The 21,210-nt window shown below is 52.1% G+C and overlaps 2 protein-coding genes and 1 long non-coding RNA gene across 5 annotated transcripts; 2 read left to right on the top strand and 1 right to left on the bottom strand.

The window, feature by feature from the left end:
• The first annotated feature begins 218 nt into the window (after positions 1-218).
• On the top strand, positions 219-4,815 carry PSMC5 (proteasome 26S subunit, ATPase 5). 2 transcript variants are annotated; one of them, XM_086357045.1, is made up of 12 exons: positions 219-296; positions 833-904; positions 2,441-2,510; positions 2,726-2,823; positions 2,988-3,044; positions 3,122-3,352; positions 3,639-3,765; positions 3,851-4,041; positions 4,145-4,243; positions 4,324-4,434; positions 4,523-4,609; positions 4,712-4,815. In XM_086357045.1, the coding sequence occupies exons 1-12, from the start codon at positions 273-275 to the stop codon at positions 4,763-4,765; spliced, it is 1,221 nt and encodes a 406-aa protein (XP_086213171.1). In that variant the 5' UTR covers positions 219-272; the 3' UTR covers positions 4,766-4,815. The 2 variants fall into 2 exon arrangements, with proteins under 2 accessions (XP_086213171.1, XP_086213172.1); XM_086357046.1 differs by having other exon boundaries at positions 219-667.
• Positions 4,816-4,872: 57 nt separating this feature from the next.
• SMARCD2 (SWI/SNF related BAF chromatin remodeling complex subunit D2) lies at positions 4,873-14,160 on the bottom strand. 2 transcript variants are annotated; one of them, XM_086356986.1, is made up of 13 exons: positions 13,934-14,160; positions 9,385-9,569; positions 9,151-9,193; positions 8,868-8,990; positions 7,981-8,136; positions 7,475-7,570; positions 7,234-7,335; positions 6,924-7,085; positions 6,702-6,799; positions 6,404-6,539; positions 6,122-6,244; positions 5,902-6,003; positions 4,873-5,810 (listed from the first exon to the last, which is right to left on the bottom strand). In XM_086356986.1, the coding sequence occupies exons 1-13, from the start codon at positions 14,147-14,149 to the stop codon at positions 5,757-5,759; spliced, it is 1,596 nt and encodes a 531-aa protein (XP_086213112.1). In that variant the 5' UTR covers positions 14,150-14,160; the 3' UTR covers positions 4,873-5,756. The 2 variants fall into 2 exon arrangements, with proteins under 2 accessions (XP_086213112.1, XP_086213114.1); XM_086356988.1 differs by lacking the exon at positions 13,934-14,160 and adding an exon at positions 11,441-11,707.
• Positions 14,161-20,377: 6,217 nt separating this feature from the next.
• Positions 20,378-21,061, top strand: LOC147351366 (uncharacterized). The gene is made up of 2 exons (XR_015147444.1): positions 20,378-20,523; positions 20,729-21,061. It is a non-coding gene; the product is annotated as an uncharacterized LOC147351366 (long non-coding RNA).
• Positions 21,062-21,210: the final 149 nt, after the last annotated feature.

Genomic DNA, 21,210 nt, shown 5'->3' with positions numbered 1-21,210 from the left:
GAAGCTGGCACCACGAGAAATGGCGCCAAAACCGAATTTCTAGAGAGTAACTAGGAGTTCTGTGCCTTTTACACCAAAGATCCTGATCTCGCGTACCCCCGTCCCTCCCCTCATGGCCCTTGTTATTTGTTACCTTCCGTCCTCACACCCCGCCCATTGACCCGGAACTGTTCTCTTCCCGAGTCTTTGGTACCCCCACCCCAGCAAGCCCCGGCTTTGCGCCTGCGCGCCAAAGCGGCTCTGATGCCGGCGGTCTCCGCGGAAGAGGGAAGATGGCGCTTGACGGACCAGAGCAGGTATGGCGGCGGCGGCCGGGCGGGGACTGGGGCTGGATGCGAAGCAGGTGCGATCCGAGGTGGGCAGCCAGCCGGGGCCAGCGGGTCGGGGGAGCCCGGGGTGGGTGGGCCAATCTAGACTGGGCCCTGTCTGGGACCGGATCTGCTGTGTCAGCGCCGCCCGCGGCGGGTCACGGCGGGGCCGGGAGTGGAAGACCGGGTGGAAGCCGATTGAGTGAGGAGGAGTGGTGAGAGCAGTGGGAGCGGGAACCCACTCTTGCGGGAGTCGGGGGCCCCGTGCTTCGTGCTGGCTGCGCCTGTACAAATAACATCTCGGGATTGTGTAGCGTTCCGGGTGCGCTGTTTCTTGATCCTTCTGAAAGTCTTAAGAGGTAGGCGGCATTCTCATTCTGTTTTAGTTTAGTCTTAAGGAAATGGTTGTGAAGAGATGGAGTGAGGGACGAGAACACAAACCTTAAATCTCCGAAATCAACGTGGAAGTAGCTTTATCCCCTGGATGTTTAGCCTTTTGGTTAATAATTACACTTTGTCCTCAGATGGAGCTGGAAGAGGGGAAAGCAGGCAGTGGACTCCGCCAATATTATCTGTCCAAGATTGAAGAACTCCAGGTGAGAACGGACTTCAAAGGTCCAGAGGGAGCTAGAAGGGGGATGAGCGGATCTCTACAAATCCATGAAATTCCACTGCGGCGCAGTGGAAAAAGTAGTATTGATAACAAGTTAATAGTATAAAATATATGAAATTAACTGTCTCGTGTTCCCCTCAAATCCCACCTTTTTGAAGATAATTAATATTCACAGTTTCTTACACATCTTCAAGAGTCAAATTTTAACATAAAAGTACCCCCTAGCCAAAAGTCGTTCCTTTTAAAACCCTAATGAAACAGTTTCTTGTGAAGAGAAGACATAGGGTCAGGAAATGACATTTATCAGAGAAGGGTTGGGGCAGAGTGAGAGAAGAAAGAATTGAGGAGTCTGGAAAATGCTGATTCCATGGAACTGAATGAAATGAAACTGAACAGCCCAGTGCTCTAGCCTAGAGAAGCAGCAAGGACCACAGAAATAAGGAAAATAACGTAAATTGGATGGAGGCGCGCCGCAAGGGAAAATTCTTCAGGTACATTTCTTCAGGAAATAAATTCTTCAGGAACTTCAGGTACATTTGTGGGTATCATATTTGGTTTTTCATTTTTGAAATGCTTTACCTGTGTAACAAAGGTCCATATAGTCAAAGCTGTAGTTTTTCCAGTAGTTATGTATGGATTTGAGAGTTGAACCATAAAGAAAGCTGAGCACTGAAGAATTCATGCTGTTGAATTGTGGTGCTGGGGAAAACTTGAGAGTCCCTTGGACTGCACGGAGATCAAACCAGTCAATCCTAAAGGAAATCAACCCTGAATATTCATTGGAAGGACTGATGCTGAAGCTCTAATACTTTGGTGACCCAACATGAAGAGTCAACTCATCAGAAAAGACCCTGATGTTGGGAAAAACTGAGGGCAAGAGGAGAAGGAGGCGACAGAGGATGAGATGGTTGGATAGCATCACTGACTCAGTAGACATGAATTTGAGGAAACTCCAGGAGATAGTGAAGGACAGGAAAGTCTGGTGTGCTACAGTCGATGGGGTCACAAAGAGTCAGACACGAGTTAGCGACTGAACAACAATGTGTGCTTTCCTTTGTTCCTTATGTTAATCCTGGAAAGAGCCAGGATGGGGGTGCTATACCCACTTGCAGTTTGGTAACAGATCTAGACCTTTCTCATGGTTTTCTTTGGCTTTAACTCAGCTGATGATTGCCAGCAGTGGGGCTGGAACTTAGCATTCTGACTCAGAAATCTTCCCTCGATACCCAAGTTCCCACTCTGAGAAACTATGTTAATCAGCTGTTACTTGTCTCCGTTACGGTTTGTTATTAGACCAGTATTAGACAAGCAGCTCCCCCCACCCCGCCCCCATGGTTGTCCTGCGCTCCAGAGGTGCTCTTGGAGGACGGGGTCAAGGCTGAAGTCATATTGGAGAATCTGAATGGGGAATGCAGGTGCCCTGTGCTTTCCTCACTCAGCTCATATCAGCCTATGAGGGTCTTAGCCAAGATTTTAACCTCCTCCTGTTTTCCACCCTTTGCTTCTTGTTCTCCAATAGCTGATTGTGAATGATAAGAGCCAAAATCTCCGGAGGCTACAGGCACAGAGGAATGAGCTTAATGCAAAAGGTGAGGAGGGAAAGATGGGAGGGCTGCATGGAGGCAACTGGTGTGAGGTCTGAGTGTTCAGTCTCCTTGAAGCGAGTCTTCACCTAAGTGCCCACTGCTTCATCTGTCTCTTGAGTTGCATTGTAATCTCTTTAAACACGTGAATTCTAGACTTTCTTTTTTGAGTCCTTCCCTTCAAAACTTCTGATTAATCATGGTGTCTGCTTCCCATCTAGTTCGCCTGCTGCGGGAGGAGCTACAGCTGCTGCAGGAACAGGGCTCCTACGTGGGGGAAGTAGTCCGGGCCATGGATAAGAAAAAAGTGCTAGTCAAGGTAAAGGCAGCAGGACCCGGCACCAGCCACCTGCCTCTGCATTCCCGTACCTTTATGCGCCGTGAGGACATTGTTCTCACCTTGGTGTAAGACTCATGGGTCTTCTGGGTGAGGTTAGTGATTTGGTAACTGTCAGGGACGGTCATACGCCCTTGTTTCTGTAGGTACATCCGGAGGGCAAGTTTGTCGTCGACGTGGACAAGAACATCGACATCAATGATGTGAGTGCAGCCCGGGAGGTGGGAGGTGGGGGTCAGCTCTCACCACACCACTTCCTGAACCTCTGTCCCTTGCCCAGGTGACACCCAATTGCCGGGTGGCCCTCAGAAATGATAGCTACACTCTGCACAAGATCCTGCCTAACAAGGTGGACCCGCTGGTGTCCCTGATGATGGTGGAGAAGGTGCCAGACTCAACTTACGAGATGATTGGTGGACTGGACAAACAGATCAAGGAGATCAAAGAAGTGATTGAGCTGCCTGTGAAGCATCCTGAGCTGTTTGAAGCACTGGGCATCGCGCAGCCCAAGGTGAGCAGAGCTTCTGTGCGAGGGCCATGCTGCTACTGTACAGCTACCCCACCCCGGGTAGACTGGAGCTTGCTTTCACTGGTCCTGCTCAGCCAGGGGCTGGGGGAAGAGACGCTACCAGGCCATCGAATGGTTTGGGTTTACGCTCCAGAAAGGACTTTGACGTTCACTTCTTTATCTCTAGTGTCTAACATGGAATCTGGTACAGTGCAAACACTCAGTAAATGTTCCTTGAATGAAACATGGGGGCCAGCTTCCTTCCCTGAGCCCCACCCTTGCTCTCTAGGGGGTACTGCTATACGGACCTCCGGGCACGGGGAAGACACTGCTGGCCCGGGCCGTGGCACATCATACAGACTGCACCTTCATTCGTGTGTCTGGCTCTGAATTGGTACAGAAATTCATCGGGGAAGGTAACTGTGGTCATAAACATGAAACTAAGGTGGGGAGGGGGCGGAACTCGTTAGGTCGTTGACACCCGGCTTGGTCTCCGCACAGGGGCGCGGATGGTGAGGGAGCTGTTTGTCATGGCCCGAGAACACGCTCCATCTATCATCTTCATGGATGAAATTGACTCCATTGGCTCCTCGAGGCTGGAGGGGGGCTCTGGAGGGGACAGTGAAGTCCAGCGCACTATGCTGGAGCTGCTCAACCAGCTGGATGGCTTTGAGGCCACCAAGAATATCAAGGTACGGTGGGGTCGGCTGAGGGAAGGACCAAGGGAAGGCCCTGGGTGAGGTGCAGCCTGCCTTCGGAAGGGCTTAGCTGACGCCACCTGCTTTGTCCACTCAGGTTATCATGGCAACCAATAGGATTGACATCCTAGACTCGGCGCTGCTCCGCCCAGGGCGCATAGACAGAAAAATTGAATTCCCACCCCCCAACGAGGAGGTTTGTAATAAGCAGCATTGGCAGCGGCCCCAGCTGTGGTGGTAGGCCCTGGGCTCAGGCTTTTCCCCTCCCATCGCTAGGCCCGGCTGGACATTTTGAAGATCCATTCTCGGAAAATGAACCTGACCCGGGGGATCAACCTGAGAAAAATTGCTGAGCTCATGCCAGGAGCGTCAGGGGCTGAAGTGAAGGTAACAGGAGTGCCCAAGGGAAAGGGGGCAGAGGCAGGAAGCACTGGGTTCAGGGCACAAGGGCAGCGCCGCCTTCTTCCCTGCTCAGGGCGTGTGCACCGAGGCTGGCATGTACGCGCTGCGGGAGCGCCGCGTCCACGTCACGCAGGAGGACTTTGAGATGGCAGTGGCTAAGGTACGGGGCCACACCTTTCTGCCTTTGCTGGTGGTGGCTCTGGAGCAGTGGGGTCGGGTACTTGTTCACTGGCTCTCTAACTCAAATGCTCTCTCTCTCCAGGTCATGCAAAAGGACAGTGAGAAAAACATGTCCATCAAGAAACTATGGAAGTGAGGTGGATGTCCTTCGTGTGGATCCCTCAAATAAAGCTCTGCCGGTCAAGACCTTGAGGACTTGAGTCTGTTAATCAGCGGCCGCACTGTTCAATCACCAAGTCTGGGTACCACCAATAAACAAAGATTTATTTGGAAATTTCCAAACCTGCCAGATGTGGCGTTTGCCAAGCCCTCGGCCCACCCTCCTTACCAGGCTCCAAAGAGCAGCAACAGTCCTCCCCATCTCCCACTGCCCTCCACCGAGCACACTCACACCCATGCCTCGGGCCACGCCAGAGAAATTAGGGTGCCCTCTCCCTAGGAGGCGTTACCCCCTGGGCCCAAGAACCGGGGTGGCAGCCCTCTGGCATCGCAGGAGATGATGGCGGCCAGAGCCGCTTGCATAGATTGAGAAAAGAAAATGAGGAGGGACCCCCAAGTAGGGCTCCCTGAAAACCCCCAACACATCCCTATAAAAAAGTGGCTCCCGCATAGAAAATCCTGCTCCACAAATAGTGCAAATAACCCGAAGGAAAGGAAATTACCAGCAGCAAGGCTGGGCTGGTAGGAATGGCAAAGAACTTTGGTTTGGAAAGGCTGGGAAGAAAGGGAGCCGTGCCCCTCTTCCTCTCCCCGCTCCCTGGAGCCAGCATGGACACTCGCCCCAAGGGCGTCTGTAAACAAGCAAAGCCAGGGGCCTTTGGTTCCAAAAGGTCTTGGTTACAATGTCAAAGCAGAGCCTCCAGGTCCTTCTCGGGCCTGCCTGCAGGGGGCATAGGAGGCCTCTCGTGAACCCAGTTAAAGCCAATGTGTAAGTAAAAGGCTTTGGAGGACCAAGCAACAAGGAATCCTATCACTACACTTAAGAAACTAAAGCCGGGGAGCCGAGGATGACTGGACGTGCCCCTCACCCCCTCGTTATCCTATGTGTCTGCGCCCCAGAGGGTGGTCCCCTTCCAGGCTGAGGGTGTGGCTCCAGTCTGGGAAGAAGAAAAGGGGTCCCTGAGCAGTTAGGTCAGGCGGATTCCCAGCACCTGTTCCAGTTCCTGCCTTCGCTGCTGCACCTGGAGGAGGGACAGACCAGCGGCTCAGGCCCGGCTGCCCACCCTGCCCTCCGGTGTGCCCTCCAGGCCAGCCAGGGCAGAGCCGCCTCACCTTGGCAAAGATGTGCCTCCCCACTGCTTCCTGGGCCCAGGGCTGGTGGTAGAAAGCTGCTCGTCTCTCCTCCTCCGGGTTCCCAATCACATCAGTGATGATCTGTAGAGCGCCAGGAGGAGAGCTGAACACGATTCCCACCCCTGAGCCAGAAGAAGGGTGCTGGGGACAGAACCCCCAGAGCTTAACGTGGGATCACCCTCAGGAAAAAGGGGCACACCTTGAGGTCCCGGCGCTGGGAACGGAGCCACTCCTGGATGAAGTCCTGGGGGTCAGTGCTAAAACTGAGCATGAAATCCCTCTGGGTCTTCAGCTGGTTGATGGACTCAATAGTCTCGTGGATCTGGGCAAAGGGGTACGTGTCAGACTGGCTCCCACCCAGACAAGATCCGCTTCCAGCCCCAACCCCAAAGGACTCAGGTCTCATCCCAAGGTGCTATATAAGTGGAAATGCCCGACACCTGCCCACGCTCACTGGGGCCCAGAGGAGGTTGGGGCCCACCTTGACATCAAGGGAGGCGATCTCCTGCTGATTGGTGGTAGAGGCCAGAAAATTGCTCATCTGGGCCTTGAGCGGGTCATCCACCTCCACATCAATGTCGTAACAGGCTGTCTTCTTCTGGTCGTTAGGGTCCACGCTACACGGCACACGGGAGAGGGAGCTAACTTCCCTCCCACCCGCCCGGGGCCAAACCACACACACCCAGGGAGCAAGAAACCAAACGTGCTGCTTTGCTTTGGCTTTAATTCAAGCCAAAGGTAAACTGCCCTGCGAACAGCCTTCCTCCCCTTCCGTTTACCTGATGACGTGGTTGATGACAATGGGGTCTGGATGCTGCAGCAACCCCGCCAGCTTCATGGGAATCTCAGAGAAACGTAGTCGGCCGCAGCTGAAGATCTGGGGAGGGCGCCAGAGGGTGGGTGACGCCCCGGCGGGCACACGGGGCAGTGGCCCATCCTGGGGCGGTGTGGCGCGACAGCAAGGCGGGGGCCGGTGGGGAGGGGGCGGTGTCCCCGCTAACCTGGCGGAAGTAGCGGTTGCAGTTGATGTACTCGCGCTCGTGGCCGTCCTGCAGCTGGTTGTGTTTGATGTAGAGCCACAGGGCCTGCATGATGGCAGCCCTCGTCTGCGTGTGCACCCCTAGCAGCCTCGCCAGGCGGGGGTCCAGCTTGTACTGCGGGGGCTGGCATGGACAGACAGGAGTCAGAGGAGGGAAAAAAAAACCCAAAGCAGACTAGGGCAGGGACAGGAAGGGTTTACGAAAGGCACCTGCCCCTAGCCCCAGACGAGAGTCCCCGCGACCCCAGACGTGGCCTCAGGGCACTTGTCACCTGATGATCCAGCATGAGCAGGAGGGTGCACTTGACGTTCAGGTCTCCGGGCCGTTTCACCTGGAAGCCGTCTGTCTCCTGGGTGGTGGGCATCCGGTGCCACTGGCAGGAGGAAGGGGAGTCAAGCTCATCACCAAAGGGGCGGGCAACATACGCACCTGGCCCTGCGAGGGGACTGAGGCCATTTCTCTGCCCACCTGGCACGGCACCCTGTGCTCCCGAGCCCCAGGCCCGCTCTCACCTCCACCAGGTGGTTGTCAGGCCCGTACAGTTCCTTGTCCAGCTCGATGACAAGGCTCTTAAAGAAGGAAGAAAACTTCCGCTTCTGTTTACTAGGCTGGGGATGTAAAAAGGGTGAGACGCGTGCCGCTGAAGGTTCGAGCCTAAGCCACATACTAAGCCCTGAACAGAGGAGTACTGTTTCAGTCCTAAAGCTCAGGGTACTGAGGATTCTCAGGCCCCAAAAGAAGCGGGGAAAAGTGAGACCTGAGGCACGGAAAGGGGCCTGAGGCAGCCCCGCTGTCAGTCAGTAAAGGACCGGAATTAGCAAGGGCACCCCTTCCTCAGGACACTCTATTGCCATCTGCAGGAAAACCACTGTAACAACCACACAAACCTCCCACCTCTGGACTGGGTGCTGTGCCCTCTCCCTCCAGCAGGATGACCCCGGAAGTGCCCAAGTGTCTGGCCCAAGTCTGAGACCCACACACACCACCACCCCTCCAGACACCTCCTTCCCCAACTCACATCGTCCAGCAGTTTTCCCTCTACTCGGAGTTCCCAGGAAGCCACCTTGTCCCCTGCAGGGGTTCCTCCGGGGGTCCCTGTGGTTCCTGCAGTGTCACCTTCTGCCTTGCTGGGACTGAATGTATTGGAAATATAGATCCGCAGCTTTCGTTTTTGCTAAAGAAAGACAACAGGTTAACTAGACAGTGACCAGCTGCTACCCAATCCTCCCGTCTGAACTCGTCTCACACCCATACAGAGGGCTGTGGGTCAGGCCCCTAGTGAGGCCCTGGGAACTGGGCGAGGATATCTCATCCCTCACCTTCAAGGGACTCACAACTTTATGGGGAAACAGATGCAGTACCAACAGGTCCAATACAGGGGGATCGGTGGTATGACAGACGCACAGAGGGTGCTATCAGAAGTCGCTGGCTCATAGTTTAAGTGAAACTCAAACACTCATCATGGCCACAGAACATCATCTCCTGGAAAGCCTCCACCATTCAAGGAACTGTTATCTAGATAAAATTTCTCTAGGGACAGGGAAGAAGACAGGAACTATCCTTATCTACCCTCCAGCTTTGCCTTTCAAACGTCTGACCATGATGTATAATATTAATGCTTTAAATTACGATCCAGGATCTGCACATATATGCAAATACATAAAACAAAAATGTCATAATTCCTTTGCTACTGTGAAGTTTTATCATTTCTACAACCCTAATGTTCCATTAAAAACAGGCTGGCCTCACCACATTAAAGCAAATTCATGCTAAATGGGCTGTATCCTATAGTGTAAAACATCCTGCTCTAGCCCATCTGAGACCCTCACTTGGCCCCTGGAAAACAAGGCCAGGGAGAGGGAGAGAAGCTTGGCAAGGCCCAGGAGCGGCTGGGGCTGCACACACCGTCAGAGGCTTTTTGATGGCCTCCTGGATCTCCATCCGCTTTCTAGCAATGGTCTGGTCCAGCTTCCGTTCAAAAGCCAAGAGGTCCATGTACGCCTGAGACTCTGGAACAAGCTCCCGAATCTGGAGGTGTGGAGGGAGCAAGGATCCATCAGCTCATTTCAGCTGCAGCTCTAGCTCCTTCCTCACTTCCTCCCTCGCCCCAAGGTGAGGGGAGACTGAGTCCACCCTCAGCCAACCAGCCCTTGGGTGGGCCTCGTAGGCCCTCTCCCAACATACTCACTCGCTGAGGTAGAACTTTATCTGCCATCTTCCTCCTCTTTAACCTAAGAGGACAGAAACCCAATGAAGAGGTCCATGGTCCAAAGGACCTCCCCGCCTCCCCACCGCTCCAGTCCCCAGGACCTTCCCAAGACAACCAGGAGTCTTCCTCAGTCATCACAGCCCTTAGGACACGCGGAAACCCTGTTACTGCCAGAGCTACGCTAGAAGGGAAGAAGAAACAGGATGGTCTTACCCCCGGCGCTGGGCAGGCATCGGGGGCTGGGCCTGAGGCACAAGCAGGCGTTTTCGGAATGGGTCCATCATGGTGGGTGGCATGCCAGGTCGAAGTGGAGCAGCTGTGCCAAAGGGGGAGCCGGCAGGGGGTCCCACCTGCAAGCCAGCCATGGGCATCCGGCTCCCTGGGGACATGCCAGGCCGCTGGGGGAAGTGAGCCAATGGGGATGCATAGGTCAGGGGTGGGGCCCAACGGGGCCCGTAACCCATTCCTTCCATCCCTCTCCTCGGCAGGGTCCAGTCCTGAGCAGCACACGGCAGGGCCGCCGAGCCCGGGCAGGAGTGCCAGGAACAAAGAGGAGCAGGCGCCTGAGAGCAGGAGTGTAAACCACACCTGCCCCGCCCCCTTCAACCGCCCTGGCAGCCGTGCCAGCGAATGAGGCCCGCAGAGCCCAGGGGGTGGGAGGAGAACCCTGCCTGAAGGGAGAAGAAGGGCCTGGGGGAGTTTTTCAGGGCCCATCGCCACTTGCAACCACCTTCTGGCCCCAGCAACACTCTGCCTGGCTCCCTGGACCAGCCGGCCTCAAGGCTCTCAGATGGTCCCACCGAGCACTCCATCCTCTCCTCCCCCAGCTTAAGGCAGAAGCCGGGGGCAGTGTTGTAGCCAGGCGGTGGGCTGTGGCTGTGATGCGAGCAGGATGATGGGGCACAGCCCCAGTGCCCGTCCCCGTCACCAGCCTGGTGGTGAGACTGAGCAGGGAACGGCAGTCCAACAGGCTGGCAGGCCCATCGGCAGCGGTACCCCAGGTGAGCAAGCTGCAACAGGATGGCTTGGAGCCTGTCCCGACGGGTGGGGGCGGCCTCAGGCAGAGTACACAGGCCATCTGGTCGCCATATGGCCCCTACTCTACTCACCATCCAGAACTGGACCCTTCTCTCACCTCCCTGCTGCCCAGCCCCCAACCTCTAGGCCTGAAGACTCCAAGGGGAAGCTGTGGCTCCCCAGTGGTCTGCGGAAGGGAGAGCAGCTGGCATCTGGCCTCTGCCTGCGGTCCGCACGCCACCTGGTGGCTGGGGCTGCTTGGCAATGCCAAGCTGGAGAATGGAGATAAGATTAGCCTGGGATGCAAGGATCAAAGTCTTAGGATCAGCAGAGGAAGCTGGGTGGGAGGTGGCTCCTTTCAAGGCCTGCAGAAGGGATTTCCCACTGAGGTCCGGCTCCCCAACATTACTGTGGAACCCACTGGGGAGGAGCCCCCACTCCCTTCCTCGTGGCTGCTGCTGCCTGCAAGGCCTGTTTGGCAGCTCTGCCTCGCACACACTGTCCCTGGCAGCTTCACAGGGCTGGCCCCAGGGCCCAGATTATGCAACCAGCACAACCAGCCAACCAAGCCAGGCTGGGTGGGGATTCACACCAAATCAAAGGACCCCCGCCCCCCCCAACCCCCTTCCCCGCCAGCATCACAGAGATGAGATTCCTGCTCCAACTCTTCATCCAGCACTCATCCCACGTTCTCACCAAGGACGGTCAGATTCTTGACCAGAGGCAAACACAGAGAAAAACATAAGAAACACGACCCAAAGACAGGGGGAGGGGAAAAGGAGTCGGGTGGGAAGGAAGCGTTTGGGAGGATGGGGTTCAACGTGGGGGGCTCTGTCAGGGACCTCTGGAGTCCTGCCACAAGTCTCCTCATCAGGAGGAGGCTCCTCTGAGCTGCTGAGAGGCAAAGACAGCCTGCTTCTCTGCCTTAATGAGCCATAGCTACACAGCTAGAGATGCTAGGAAAAAAAAACTCAGGGTGGTCACAGCTGAGAGCCCGGCCCCCTCGCACCCTAGACTCCAGTGTTTCCCACCAGTGCCTGAGCTGAGGGGGTGGAACGACTGAGGCAGGGAACCTGCAGAGTGGGAGGTCCTGAGCACCACGCAGCCCGCCTAGGCAGGTGCTCCCGGAACAGGAAGTCCCAAAACCAGGCGGCACAGGCCTGGCCTAAAGGAGGCCTGCGAGGCCCCCCAGCTCGCCCAGGGCCCCAGGCTTCTCCCGAGGGGGTAAAGGGCCCCTGGAAAGGCGGCTTACAGTTCCTGCAGTCCCAGCTCAGCCTGGCCAAGCTCCACACCTGGGCTCTGAAGCACCAGTAATTCCTCCTCTTCTAAAAAACAACCCAAGACTTAAAAAAAAAAAAAAGACCAGAGCCCTGATCTCTTAGGCTCCCTGACCCCTTTCCTGCAGCAGGGCTAGGGAGGCCTGGCTCCACGCCCTGAGCCTCAGATGTGAGCAGTAACGTCCTCTCCCTCAGCCTAGCACAGCCCACGTCCTCAACCGGACTCTGGCTCCACCGCCCACGACAGCAGGGGTGGGAGGCCAGGCTGATGCTGCCGCCTCCAGTCTGGCCCCTGGTGCCTCTGAAGGCTGGGCCTAAGGACCAAGAAGAGAACCTACCTCTGCAGACATACAAAATACCTTCAACTCTCTGGTGTGAACCCAGCAATCTGTGTTCTTTGCGGGGGGCGGGGGAGGGGGTGTAGTGGTGTTTTTTTTTTAATTATGTTTTCATTAAGCTCCTTAGTAGACCGTCACCCACAGCTTGAAACACTCTGCAAGGAGGTGGGGTCATCACTTCCCTTCCGTCAGTAAGCTCCCCTATTTGCCCCACGTGAGCTTGAGAGCCTCGCTCCTCCAGCTCACCTCACATGCCCCAGCAGAGACACACCCCCTGCTCCTCAGATCTCAAGTCCCTTCTCCCAGAAGTCACATAACTGGACTTGGAAAGAGGCCACACAGGATCCTCCTTGAAGTCAGCAGACGTGAACTGGGCCCTCCCTCCCCAGACATCTATCTTTACTTCTGCACCCCTCCCCCTACACGTACACACATGCCCCTTCCCTGGAGGAGGAGGAGGCCATGAGAAGCTGCAGGGGAAGCCCAGGGAGGCAGAGGCTCCGTGCCTTCCTCAAGGTCCCCTCTCCTGGAAGCCTGGGGTACCCAGCCAGTTCGCTCAGCCTTGCCACAGGTCCAAGGCCACTCCCTCAAAATCATCCTGGAATCCGTCCTCTCAGGGATTTCCCCAGGCTTAGGAAATTAGAGAGGTTCCTATCCGGTTCTTGGAGCCTTCCCCGGGGCCAATGGCCCCCAGGGAGGCTCCTCAGCTAACTCATCTAAGAGCTGGAATGACAGACACAGGGATCCCTCAGTGACACTCTGGGCCCATGAATCCCCTGGAGTGAGAGCAAGATGGGAAAGATGAATCCCAGCTGGAGTCTTGGGGACCAGGTCTGTCTCTGTCAATAGCCAGATCCTTGGTTCAGAGAGAAGAGGGAACATGAGGAGCAAGGAGGAAAAATCACCATCCCAGTGAAGCATCTCTTCACAAAGTGGGGACCCAGGGCTCCTACTCTATGAGGATCCACTTACGGGACCTCTACCTGGGGGCAAGAGGGAGAGGAGACATGAGAATCTCCCAGGTGCCCTGAGAGATTAGCAAGACGTCAGTGTCAAGTGCTAGGGCACACAGACTGGGATATGTCCTTGTTTAGAACCTAAAGGCTAATTAAAAGTGGAGAGGAGGGCGGGGGGAAAAGGATGAGGGCAATTCCCAAGCATTCTGGGGCAATCAGAAACAATGGACTTGGGGACTGATAAGCCCACCCCCAGTGTCAGGCTGATTCCTCACACACTGACCCCGCAGTCTCTTGATGGCCTTTGAAGCTGCAACCCGAGAAGTCCTCTGCAAAGCCAGACCCAGAAGGGGTCAGACAGAACCCTTTGAAGCAACTCTCTGCAGGCTCCTCCAGTCCCAGACCAGCAGTACTCAGTGGTGCCTCTCTGTTCCTCCAGACTAATCAACTCCTGGACACTCTGACACCAGGCAGAAAGCCAGAAAGTCTGTCCAAAATGGGCTAAGCTTTCCTCCTTCCTCAGGCCTGTCCACGACCCTCTCTGATCTAACCTAGAGGCATCCCTGTGTGAAGGTGCCAGGGCCTGGCCCAGGAGTAGATTCCCCTTGCACGGGGTGCAATCCCCAAGCTCTGCCTTCTGTGCCCCTGGGAAGCCAGGCCCTTCTTCCTCCTCCTTAGCAGCTGGGAGCCATCTCAGACACGCTAAAACTCTGCCAGTTCCCAACTAGGGGGAGAAAAAAAAACCCAGAGCAGACTTGGAGTAGGACCAAGACCAATGCAGGGTAACCCTGCTTTCTCAATGAGGGCTCTTTCCCAAAACTTTCTCATCACTTCCCAGGACCCTTTACCCGAGAATCTATACTAGATCTCTCATTCTCACTAGCTTCGACTACGCCTCCCATCTCTCACTCAGAATCCCTGTTCCAAGGAAGATCCCGAGACGCTCCCAAATGCTTCAAACCCTCCACCCGAGTCGTTCTTACATTCTCCCTCAAGTCCTCCACCACCACCTGGCCGAGCCCGAGGGTCCCCAGCCTTGCCCCCCACCATGCCCCGTGAAATCCACATGCAGAGCCTCTGTGCCCCCTATTCAGGAGGCTGCCCCAGGGCCCTCACTCGAGGCCCCCTGACCCGGGAGTGCTCGCTGCGCCACCCGCCCATCCGCCCTCCTCACCTGGTACTGCGCCGCCGGGCCCGCGGGGCCCATGGGGCGGAAGGCAGCGGCCCCGGGGCCCCCCACGCCTCCAGCCGGCCCGGGCCCCCTAAGCGCCGGTCCGGGCAGCATGCCGGGTCCCGCCGGCGGAGGCGGCGCTCCCAGGGCCGCGGCAACCGCGCCGCCGCCAGGGCTCAGCGGGGGCAGCGGGAACCCGCCCGCGCCACGGCCCGACATCGCTCCGTCCCGTCCGGCGGTGTCTTAGTCCGGACTCCGGGCTCCGCGCTGAGTTCGCTCCGCGCTGAGTTCGCTCCGCACTCCGTGCTCCGGGACTTTCCGATCTAAATTCCGGGTTCTGGGGCTTGTTGATCCGGATTCCGGGCTTTCCTAATCCAAGTTAGCGAGTTCTTCAGAAACCCACTTTGGGGCAGGGCCGATCTTGATTCCGGTCCTGCCCGGAAAATTCCGGATCCGGGATCCGCTACGGGCCCGCTGCCTCCCCGGGCCTCCGAGGTTTGGCCGCCAGCGTCCAGTTACCCAGAGGCGGTAACTAACTCCCTGCCCCGCCTAACCCAGCCCAGCACTAAGCCCCGCCTATACCTAGTCGCCCAATGCGAGGATGTCTCCTCAAATCCCGCCCCTCGCGAGACCCGCCCCCAACAGGCACCGCCCCTAACCGCCGGCCCCGAAGCCCCGCCCACATCCCTTGGGTCGGCCCTCCACCGGAGGGGCGGGAGCGGAAGGGGCACACGGAAATGCCGGGGGAAGGGGGGCAGAGGTCGAAGGTCAGGAGGTAAGAGTACGGTGTAAGAGTAGTTGCTGATTTCTCATCGGTGCAGTCGAATCCCCGAGGTACCGGGTCACGCTCCCTAAAAAAGTTTTGTCCTCGTTTCTACGTTTTTAGAATTAAAGACAACGAGCTTCTCTCTGCGGCAGGGCAGCTGCCAACTTGACTTTAAAAGCCAGAGCTGCCAACGGACTTGGCTGCTCCGGACCCGATCCACTGTGTGAAGGGTTGAATTGGCCAAGCGCCGAGCTCTTATCGCATATTTTGAATGTGCCTCTGCCTCCCATTAAGGAAGCCTAGTAATAACTTTAATCCACAAGAGGTGTTTCTAGGCAAAGGAATTTTGCATTCCGAGAAGACTCCTAGAGTTAAATAAGGTCTGTCTCCAAGATTTATAGCGACTTTCAAAACTTCAATACTTTTTCAGAAATCAGCCCTATGTCAGAGGTACTCAAAAGTGCTTCAGCCTTGCCAGGTGTTCTGTGACTTTCCATGATACAGACCAGTGCTCCTCAAACTCTAAGGAGCATAAGAAACACCTGGGCTTTTGTTTAAAATGCAGACTATGATTCTGTAAGCTTGGGTTCTAGGCTAGGGATCAAGATTCTGCATTCTTAACAGGCTCTCAAGCAATGCTGTTGCTACTCAGTACACGAAGATAGAATTTTTCATATAAGTTCTCTGTTTTATGTTTTCATCCCCAACCAAGTCTTGCACCAAAGCACCCCAGATCCTGTTCATAGTGCAACCCTTTTTTATTAGTTCTACCCATCTCTACTTCCTGGTAGCTTTATCCTTCAGTGATCGACCCTGCTGTTGCTGCTGCTGCTCTCCTGTCTTCTCAGAGATCCCTCTCCTCTTTCTCCCTAAAAGTGGGTTACCTTCGAGTCTGAGAACAAACCACTGGAATTGTTCCACCAGGGCCCCTCCCCACCACTGCAGAGTGGGTAAAGAATTCTTGACAATGCAGTTGATGTCCATTTCAGCCCTTTCAAGCTGCTAGAGCAACAGCAGTTCCAGAGGAAGTAGTAGGGGTGAATCCGCTGGGGAGCTATTCCAGACTATCCTTGCCAAGCCACCCCCCTACACATACACACACACAACTACTGGATCCCTGTGCTGTATTCAGAAAAAGACCTCCCAAATAATTCTGGTACAACCCTCTGTGTATGTGTAAACAAGTGAATGATCTTCAAGTGCAATGAGATAAAATGATAATGTCAGCAATGAGTTAATTGCTATGAAAAAAATATCCTCAAGGTTTTAGGGGGAAAACATATATCTAAGACATGGTAGAAATTGAGAAAGATTTCCTAGACAGTAGGCAGAGAATAGCTAACATTTATTAAGCATTTACTACACATTACCTCATTTAATCCCTGCTGCTGCTACTGCTGCTAAGTCACTTCAGTCGTGTCCGACTCTGTGTGACCCCATAGACGGCAGCCCACCAGGCTCCCCCGTCCCTGGGATTCTCTAGGCAAGAACACTGGAGTGGGTTGCCATTTCTTTCTCCAATGCATGAAGTGAAAAGTGAAAGTGAAGTCGCTCAGTCGTGTTGGACTCTTAGCGACTCCATGGACTGCGGCCCACCAGGCTCCTCTGTCCATGGGATTTTCCAGGCAAGAGTATTGTAGTGGGGTGCCATTGCCTTCTCCGCATTTATATACATTTATATACATTTATATATATATACAATGTATATAATGTAAATACTACTTTTACATTTGTTTTAGAAATCAAGGCAGAGAGATTCAGATACTTGCTTGTTCTTCCTGTGATGGTGCTGAGATTTAAATCTGGTTCTAATCTGACCTGAGAATCCACAATCCAGGCACTTACCCACTGTATATGATTTCTTGTTGGTAGTTGTTATTGTTCCATTACCTCTGGTCTGTTATTACCTGCAGAGGAACAGTGCTCCCACATTCGTGTCTGCCATCACCTTCACTAGTGGGTTTTAAACCCACTGGGGTCCTTTGGGTTTCTCAGCGCTCTTGTGGAGAGCTGAAAGTGAGGTTGAGAGGGCTGAGCTAGGAGTTCCTCCCTTGCTCCGCCTCCATATCCCTGCTGTGACCAAGGAGCTCTACTTTTATTGTTTTTTATGTTGAGTGACCTTGAAAAGATATCTTTGGCAGAAAAGGTTCCTAAAATGTTAAAAGCCAATGGCGCACAGAAAAGTCTATAAACATGGCACAATCGACTCTTTATTCTTTGTCCTCCTCATATCTCTATAGCTTTATTCCCCAACAATATCCCATGAATTCTACCATCAAACCACACTGAACCTGCCCTTCCCTGAACATGCCTTTAATGCTGTGGTTCTTCTATGATGTCACTAAAATGTAAGCTCGTTTAAGCTGGGGACTTTTTCGCTGCTGTGTCCCCACTGCCTGGAACTATACCTGGCATAGAGTTAAGTACTCAATACATATTTATTAAGTGAGTAAGTGTTCTTCCCCAGTTCCCTGCTATGCAACAGTCTGTTTATTCTTCAAGACCAACTCAAATGTCACTGCCTCTAGAAGTCTCCATCATTTCTGATCCTCACCCACCAACACTGTAAATCTAAGAGTACTCATCCTATTGTGCTGTGACTTTTGTGTGGGGCTCTGTCTCCATCCACACACTCCTGCAGTGTGAACTCCAGGACGGTGCAGAAACAATGCCTGCTCAGGAAATAACTCTAATAAAAGTTACCTCTGCTTCCCCATCCCAGAACTCTGTTTCAAGTTGTTTCCGATCAGGAGGTAATCCATCAGGACAGAAGGTTCAGTAAAACCAGCTTAACCATAACAGTTCTGAAGGCAGGAGGAGAAGGGGATGACAGAGGATGAGATAGTTGGATGGCATCACCGATTCAGTGGACATGAGTTTGAGAAAGTTCCAGGAGATGGTGAAGGAAAGGTAAGCCTGGCATGCTCCTGTTCATGGGGTCACAAAGAGTTGGACAAGACTGAGTGACTGAACAACAACCATAATAGTTAACTTTGACTCAAATCTTTCTTGAGCTTTACAGTCTCACTCCTGTGGACGTATTGTATTGACTTGTGACCCTCCACCTGAATTCCTGGATTTTTCTTTGTTTACTCCCTACTCAGATCTTATCCTTACCTTGACTCTGATGGGTCGCCAGGGTTGATTCACTTCATACTAACTCCTGATGTTTAAGCCTTAATCATAAGCTCTTCTGATTCTGGTTAAGGCTATATTGATCCTAACTAGCTATTTAGCCTCTATTAACAAGTTGCCCTGAGTCAGGTATTGCCAGTCCCAGGAATAAAAAGCAGGTAAGAGAGAAAGAGGGGGTCTCCCAGGTAGCTCAGTGCTAAAGAATCTGCCAGCAATGCAGGAGACACGGTTTCAATTCCTGGATTGGGAAGATCCCCAAGGAAATGGCAACCTACTCCAGTATTCTTACCTGGAGAATCCCATGGACAGAGAAGCCTGGTGGGCCACAGTCCACTGGGTCACAAAAGAGTCGGACATGACTTAGCAACTAGTCAACAACAAAAGGGAGAGAGAGAGAGTCTTGAGGGATCAGGGAGGCAGCAGATTTGGAGAACATAGAAATCAAGTAAAAAAGTAGTCAAATGAGAGACACAGGTACAGGAAAGGATAGCTCTCTAGCTGGGGTTTCTTCTGCTTTTGTCAGGTTCAGACCTGCTGCTTCTATAACCCAGTCACGTGACCATGAACCACCTGAACCAAAGCAATTCTACATCTGAAGGCATGACTTCTCCACTTCCCTAGGGAAAGCACCATTCATAAAAAGGAAGGGTGGGCTGGAGTCAGCTCACTTGCCAAAATTCAATTCACTAAGTGATCATTTTATAAAATTATCAGAACTTTAAGAACAGCTATATTTACATGACACAGCTATTTTTATTACATGGGATTATATAAACAACCTTAAACATGTTGAAGCTTAAAATTTTAATTGAAGAAATTAAAGTTAAGGATGATATGCTGCTGAGGAACTGGAAAAAGCATAGTAAAAATATGAGCATATGACAATATAGAAAATGACATTCAAAAGTACCTGAAAAAAGTAAGCTGAAAAAAATTCTGCCAACTATAAGTGCTGAAACTTTTATTTCTCACAAGCAGTGATTAGGAAGTTGACTTGGTACCACTTTGCAGAAACAGTTAACATAAATGAGCAAAACTATTCAAAGCCACAAAAGAGAAATGAGGGTGGCTTGAAGAGGTTACTGTGCTAGAGCTTATGAACTAGCCTTACATTTGATATGCATTAACCAGGAAAATAAATTTGTAAAGGACCAAAAACAAAAAACAGTGAACATGCTAAAAATTAGGTAAAGCAACAGAAGCATCACATCAGAAATACATTTTGCTAGAAATAACATACTAAAGTAATGTGTTAAAAAACTGAAACATTCTCACATGAAACTGAAATTTGTTTACTAATACTGAAAAAAAATAAGAGTTTTAATGTAGAATATTAAGTATTTCTATGTGTTAAGTCGCTTCAGTTGTGTCCAACTCTTTGCAATCCTATAGACTATAACCAGCCAGGCTCTTCTATCCATGGGATTCTCCAGGCAAGAATACTGGAGTGGGTTGCCATGCCCTCTTCCAGGTGATCTTCCTGACCCAGGGATCAAACCCGAGTCTCTTATGTCTCCTGCATTGGCAGGCGGGTTCTTTACCACTAGCACCACCTGGGAAGCCCCAAATGTTTCTATAATGACTTTTTAAGACGTTTTGTTGAATTATGATTGACAATCAACTTCACATATTTAAATTGCAGCTTGATAAATTTTGATATATACTCTATTTTCATAAACTCTTTAAAAATACTTATTTTTTTAAAAATTTACTTATTTATTTAGTTGCACCGGGTGTTAATTGCGGCACAGGGGATCTTCGGTCTTTGTTGCCTTATGCAAACTCTTTAGTTGTGGCATGTAAACTCTTCTTTGCAGCACGCGGGATCTAATCCCCAACCAGGGATTGAACCCAGGGCCCCTGCATCAGGAATGCAGAGTCTTAGCCACTGGACTACCAAGAAAGTCCCTATTTTCATAAACTCTTTAAGTTACTCTATAACTTCAGACAAACGAAATATTTCTTAAAATATTCCCATGAAAACAAAATAGAAACCTATCAATTAAAACTTCTCAGAAATCTCCAAATGCTTTAAAAACTGCTGCTGCTAAGTCACTTCAGTCGTGTCCGACTCTGTGCGACCCCATAGACGGCAGCCCACCAGGCTCCGCCGTCCCTGGGATTCTCCAGGCAAGAACAGTGGAGTGGGTTGCCATTTCCTTCTCCAATGCATGAAAGTGAAAAGTGAAAGTGAAGTCGCTCAGTAGTGTCCGACCCTCAGCGACCCCATGGACTGCAGCCTTCCAGGCTCCTCCATCCATGGGATTTTCCAGGCAAGAGTACTGGAGTGGGGTGCCATTGCCTTCTCCAAAAACTAGCCCATACAATAGTAATTGTTGGGAACTTTATGAAGAGGCAAAAGAAATACTTCTTTGAAAAATAGTGTTAGGCCTTTTGAGTCATCTGGGGTTAGGATAAGTTGAAAGTATGTGTCTGACAAGCACAAATCTTCCACTCTCTCCTACTTTTAGAGGACACCAAGGGTGGGGATGATGCACCAAGCTTGTTGCCTAAAAGAGGGTGGTGGTGATATCTTTTCTTGACAGATCCAGATTCTCATCCTCGCCCCTACCTTTGGCAACAATGGATGAGGAAGCAGAGGGAAAACGGAAAGCAGTCAAAGAGGCTGGCATCATAAAACTGGAAGTCTTCTTAAGGAGTTACATCACACCTCCCCACAAAGAAAATTAAGGTATGAAATCACCACTCTTCACAGACTCCTAGCTCACTCAATTACTAAATATTTAGTGCATGCTATGTGCAATCACTGTTCTGAGTGCTAAGGTGACAGCAATAAATAAGATAGATGAAAATCATGCCCTCGTGTTTTGACACAAGATTCTAGAGAGAGGAATTCCTTGGTGGTACAGTGGATAAGAATTCACTTGCCAATGCAGGGGACACGGGTTTGATCCTTGCTCGGGTAAGATCCCACAAAGATTCCACATGCCACGGAGCAACGAAGCCAGTGCGCCGCAACTACTGAGCCTTCTCTCTAGAGCCCTCAAGTCACAAGTACTGAGCCCATGCACCACAACTAATGAAGCCGGTGTGCCTGAGAGCCCATGCTCTGAGATGAGAAGCCCGCGCGCAAGGAAGAGTAGCCCCCGCTCACTGCAACTGGAGAAAGCCCTGGTGCAGCAATAAAGACAGAGCACAAACAAATAAAAAATAAATTACAAAAAAATATTCTAGAGAGAAAATAATAAACAGGTAAACAAACAGATATATATGGTGGTGTACTAGTGAATGTCTACCAACCATTTCTCAGAAAAATACAATCAAACCCTAATTTGTAACCTCTAACAATTTCAGTGATATATATGTATCATACATATATGTATATATAATATACATATACTTCCATTATAATAAATAA

The sequence above is a fragment of the Bos grunniens genome, chromosome 19, assembly GCF_055505025.1.
Source record: "Bos grunniens cultivar Pamir isolate PY7600 chromosome 19, Bosgru_T2T1.0, whole genome shotgun sequence".
In the NCBI taxonomy this organism is placed as follows: domain Eukaryota; kingdom Metazoa; phylum Chordata; class Mammalia; order Artiodactyla; family Bovidae; genus Bos; species Bos grunniens.
The sequence above is the reverse complement of the archived record's forward strand: the minus strand, read 5'-3'. Positions and strand labels throughout refer to the sequence as shown.

Bases quoted from the DNA above. Each gene is read 5' to 3' on its own strand.
- PSMC5 (XM_086357045.1), top strand. From the start codon at position 273: ATGGCGCTTGACGGACCAGAGCAG. The intron at 3,353-3,638 runs GTGAGCAGAGCT...CTTGCTCTCTAG, and splicing joins TGGGCATCGCGCAGCCCAAG to GGGGTACTGCTATACGGACC. The intron at 4,610-4,711 runs GTACGGGGCCAC...CTCTCTCTCCAG, and splicing joins TTGAGATGGCAGTGGCTAAG to GTCATGCAAAAGGACAGTGA.
- SMARCD2 (XM_086356986.1), bottom strand. From the start codon at position 14,149: ATGTCGGGCCGTGGCGCGGGCGGGTTCCCGCTGCCCCCGCTGAGCCCT. The intron at 6,800-6,923 runs GTTAGCGGGGAC...CGCCCTCCCCAG, and splicing joins GCAACCGCTACTTCCGCCAG to ATCTTCAGCTGCGGCCGACT. The intron at 6,245-6,403 runs GTGGGCCCCAAC...CCCTTTGCCCAG, and splicing joins TCGCCTCCCTTGATGTCAAG to ATCCACGAGACTATTGAGTC.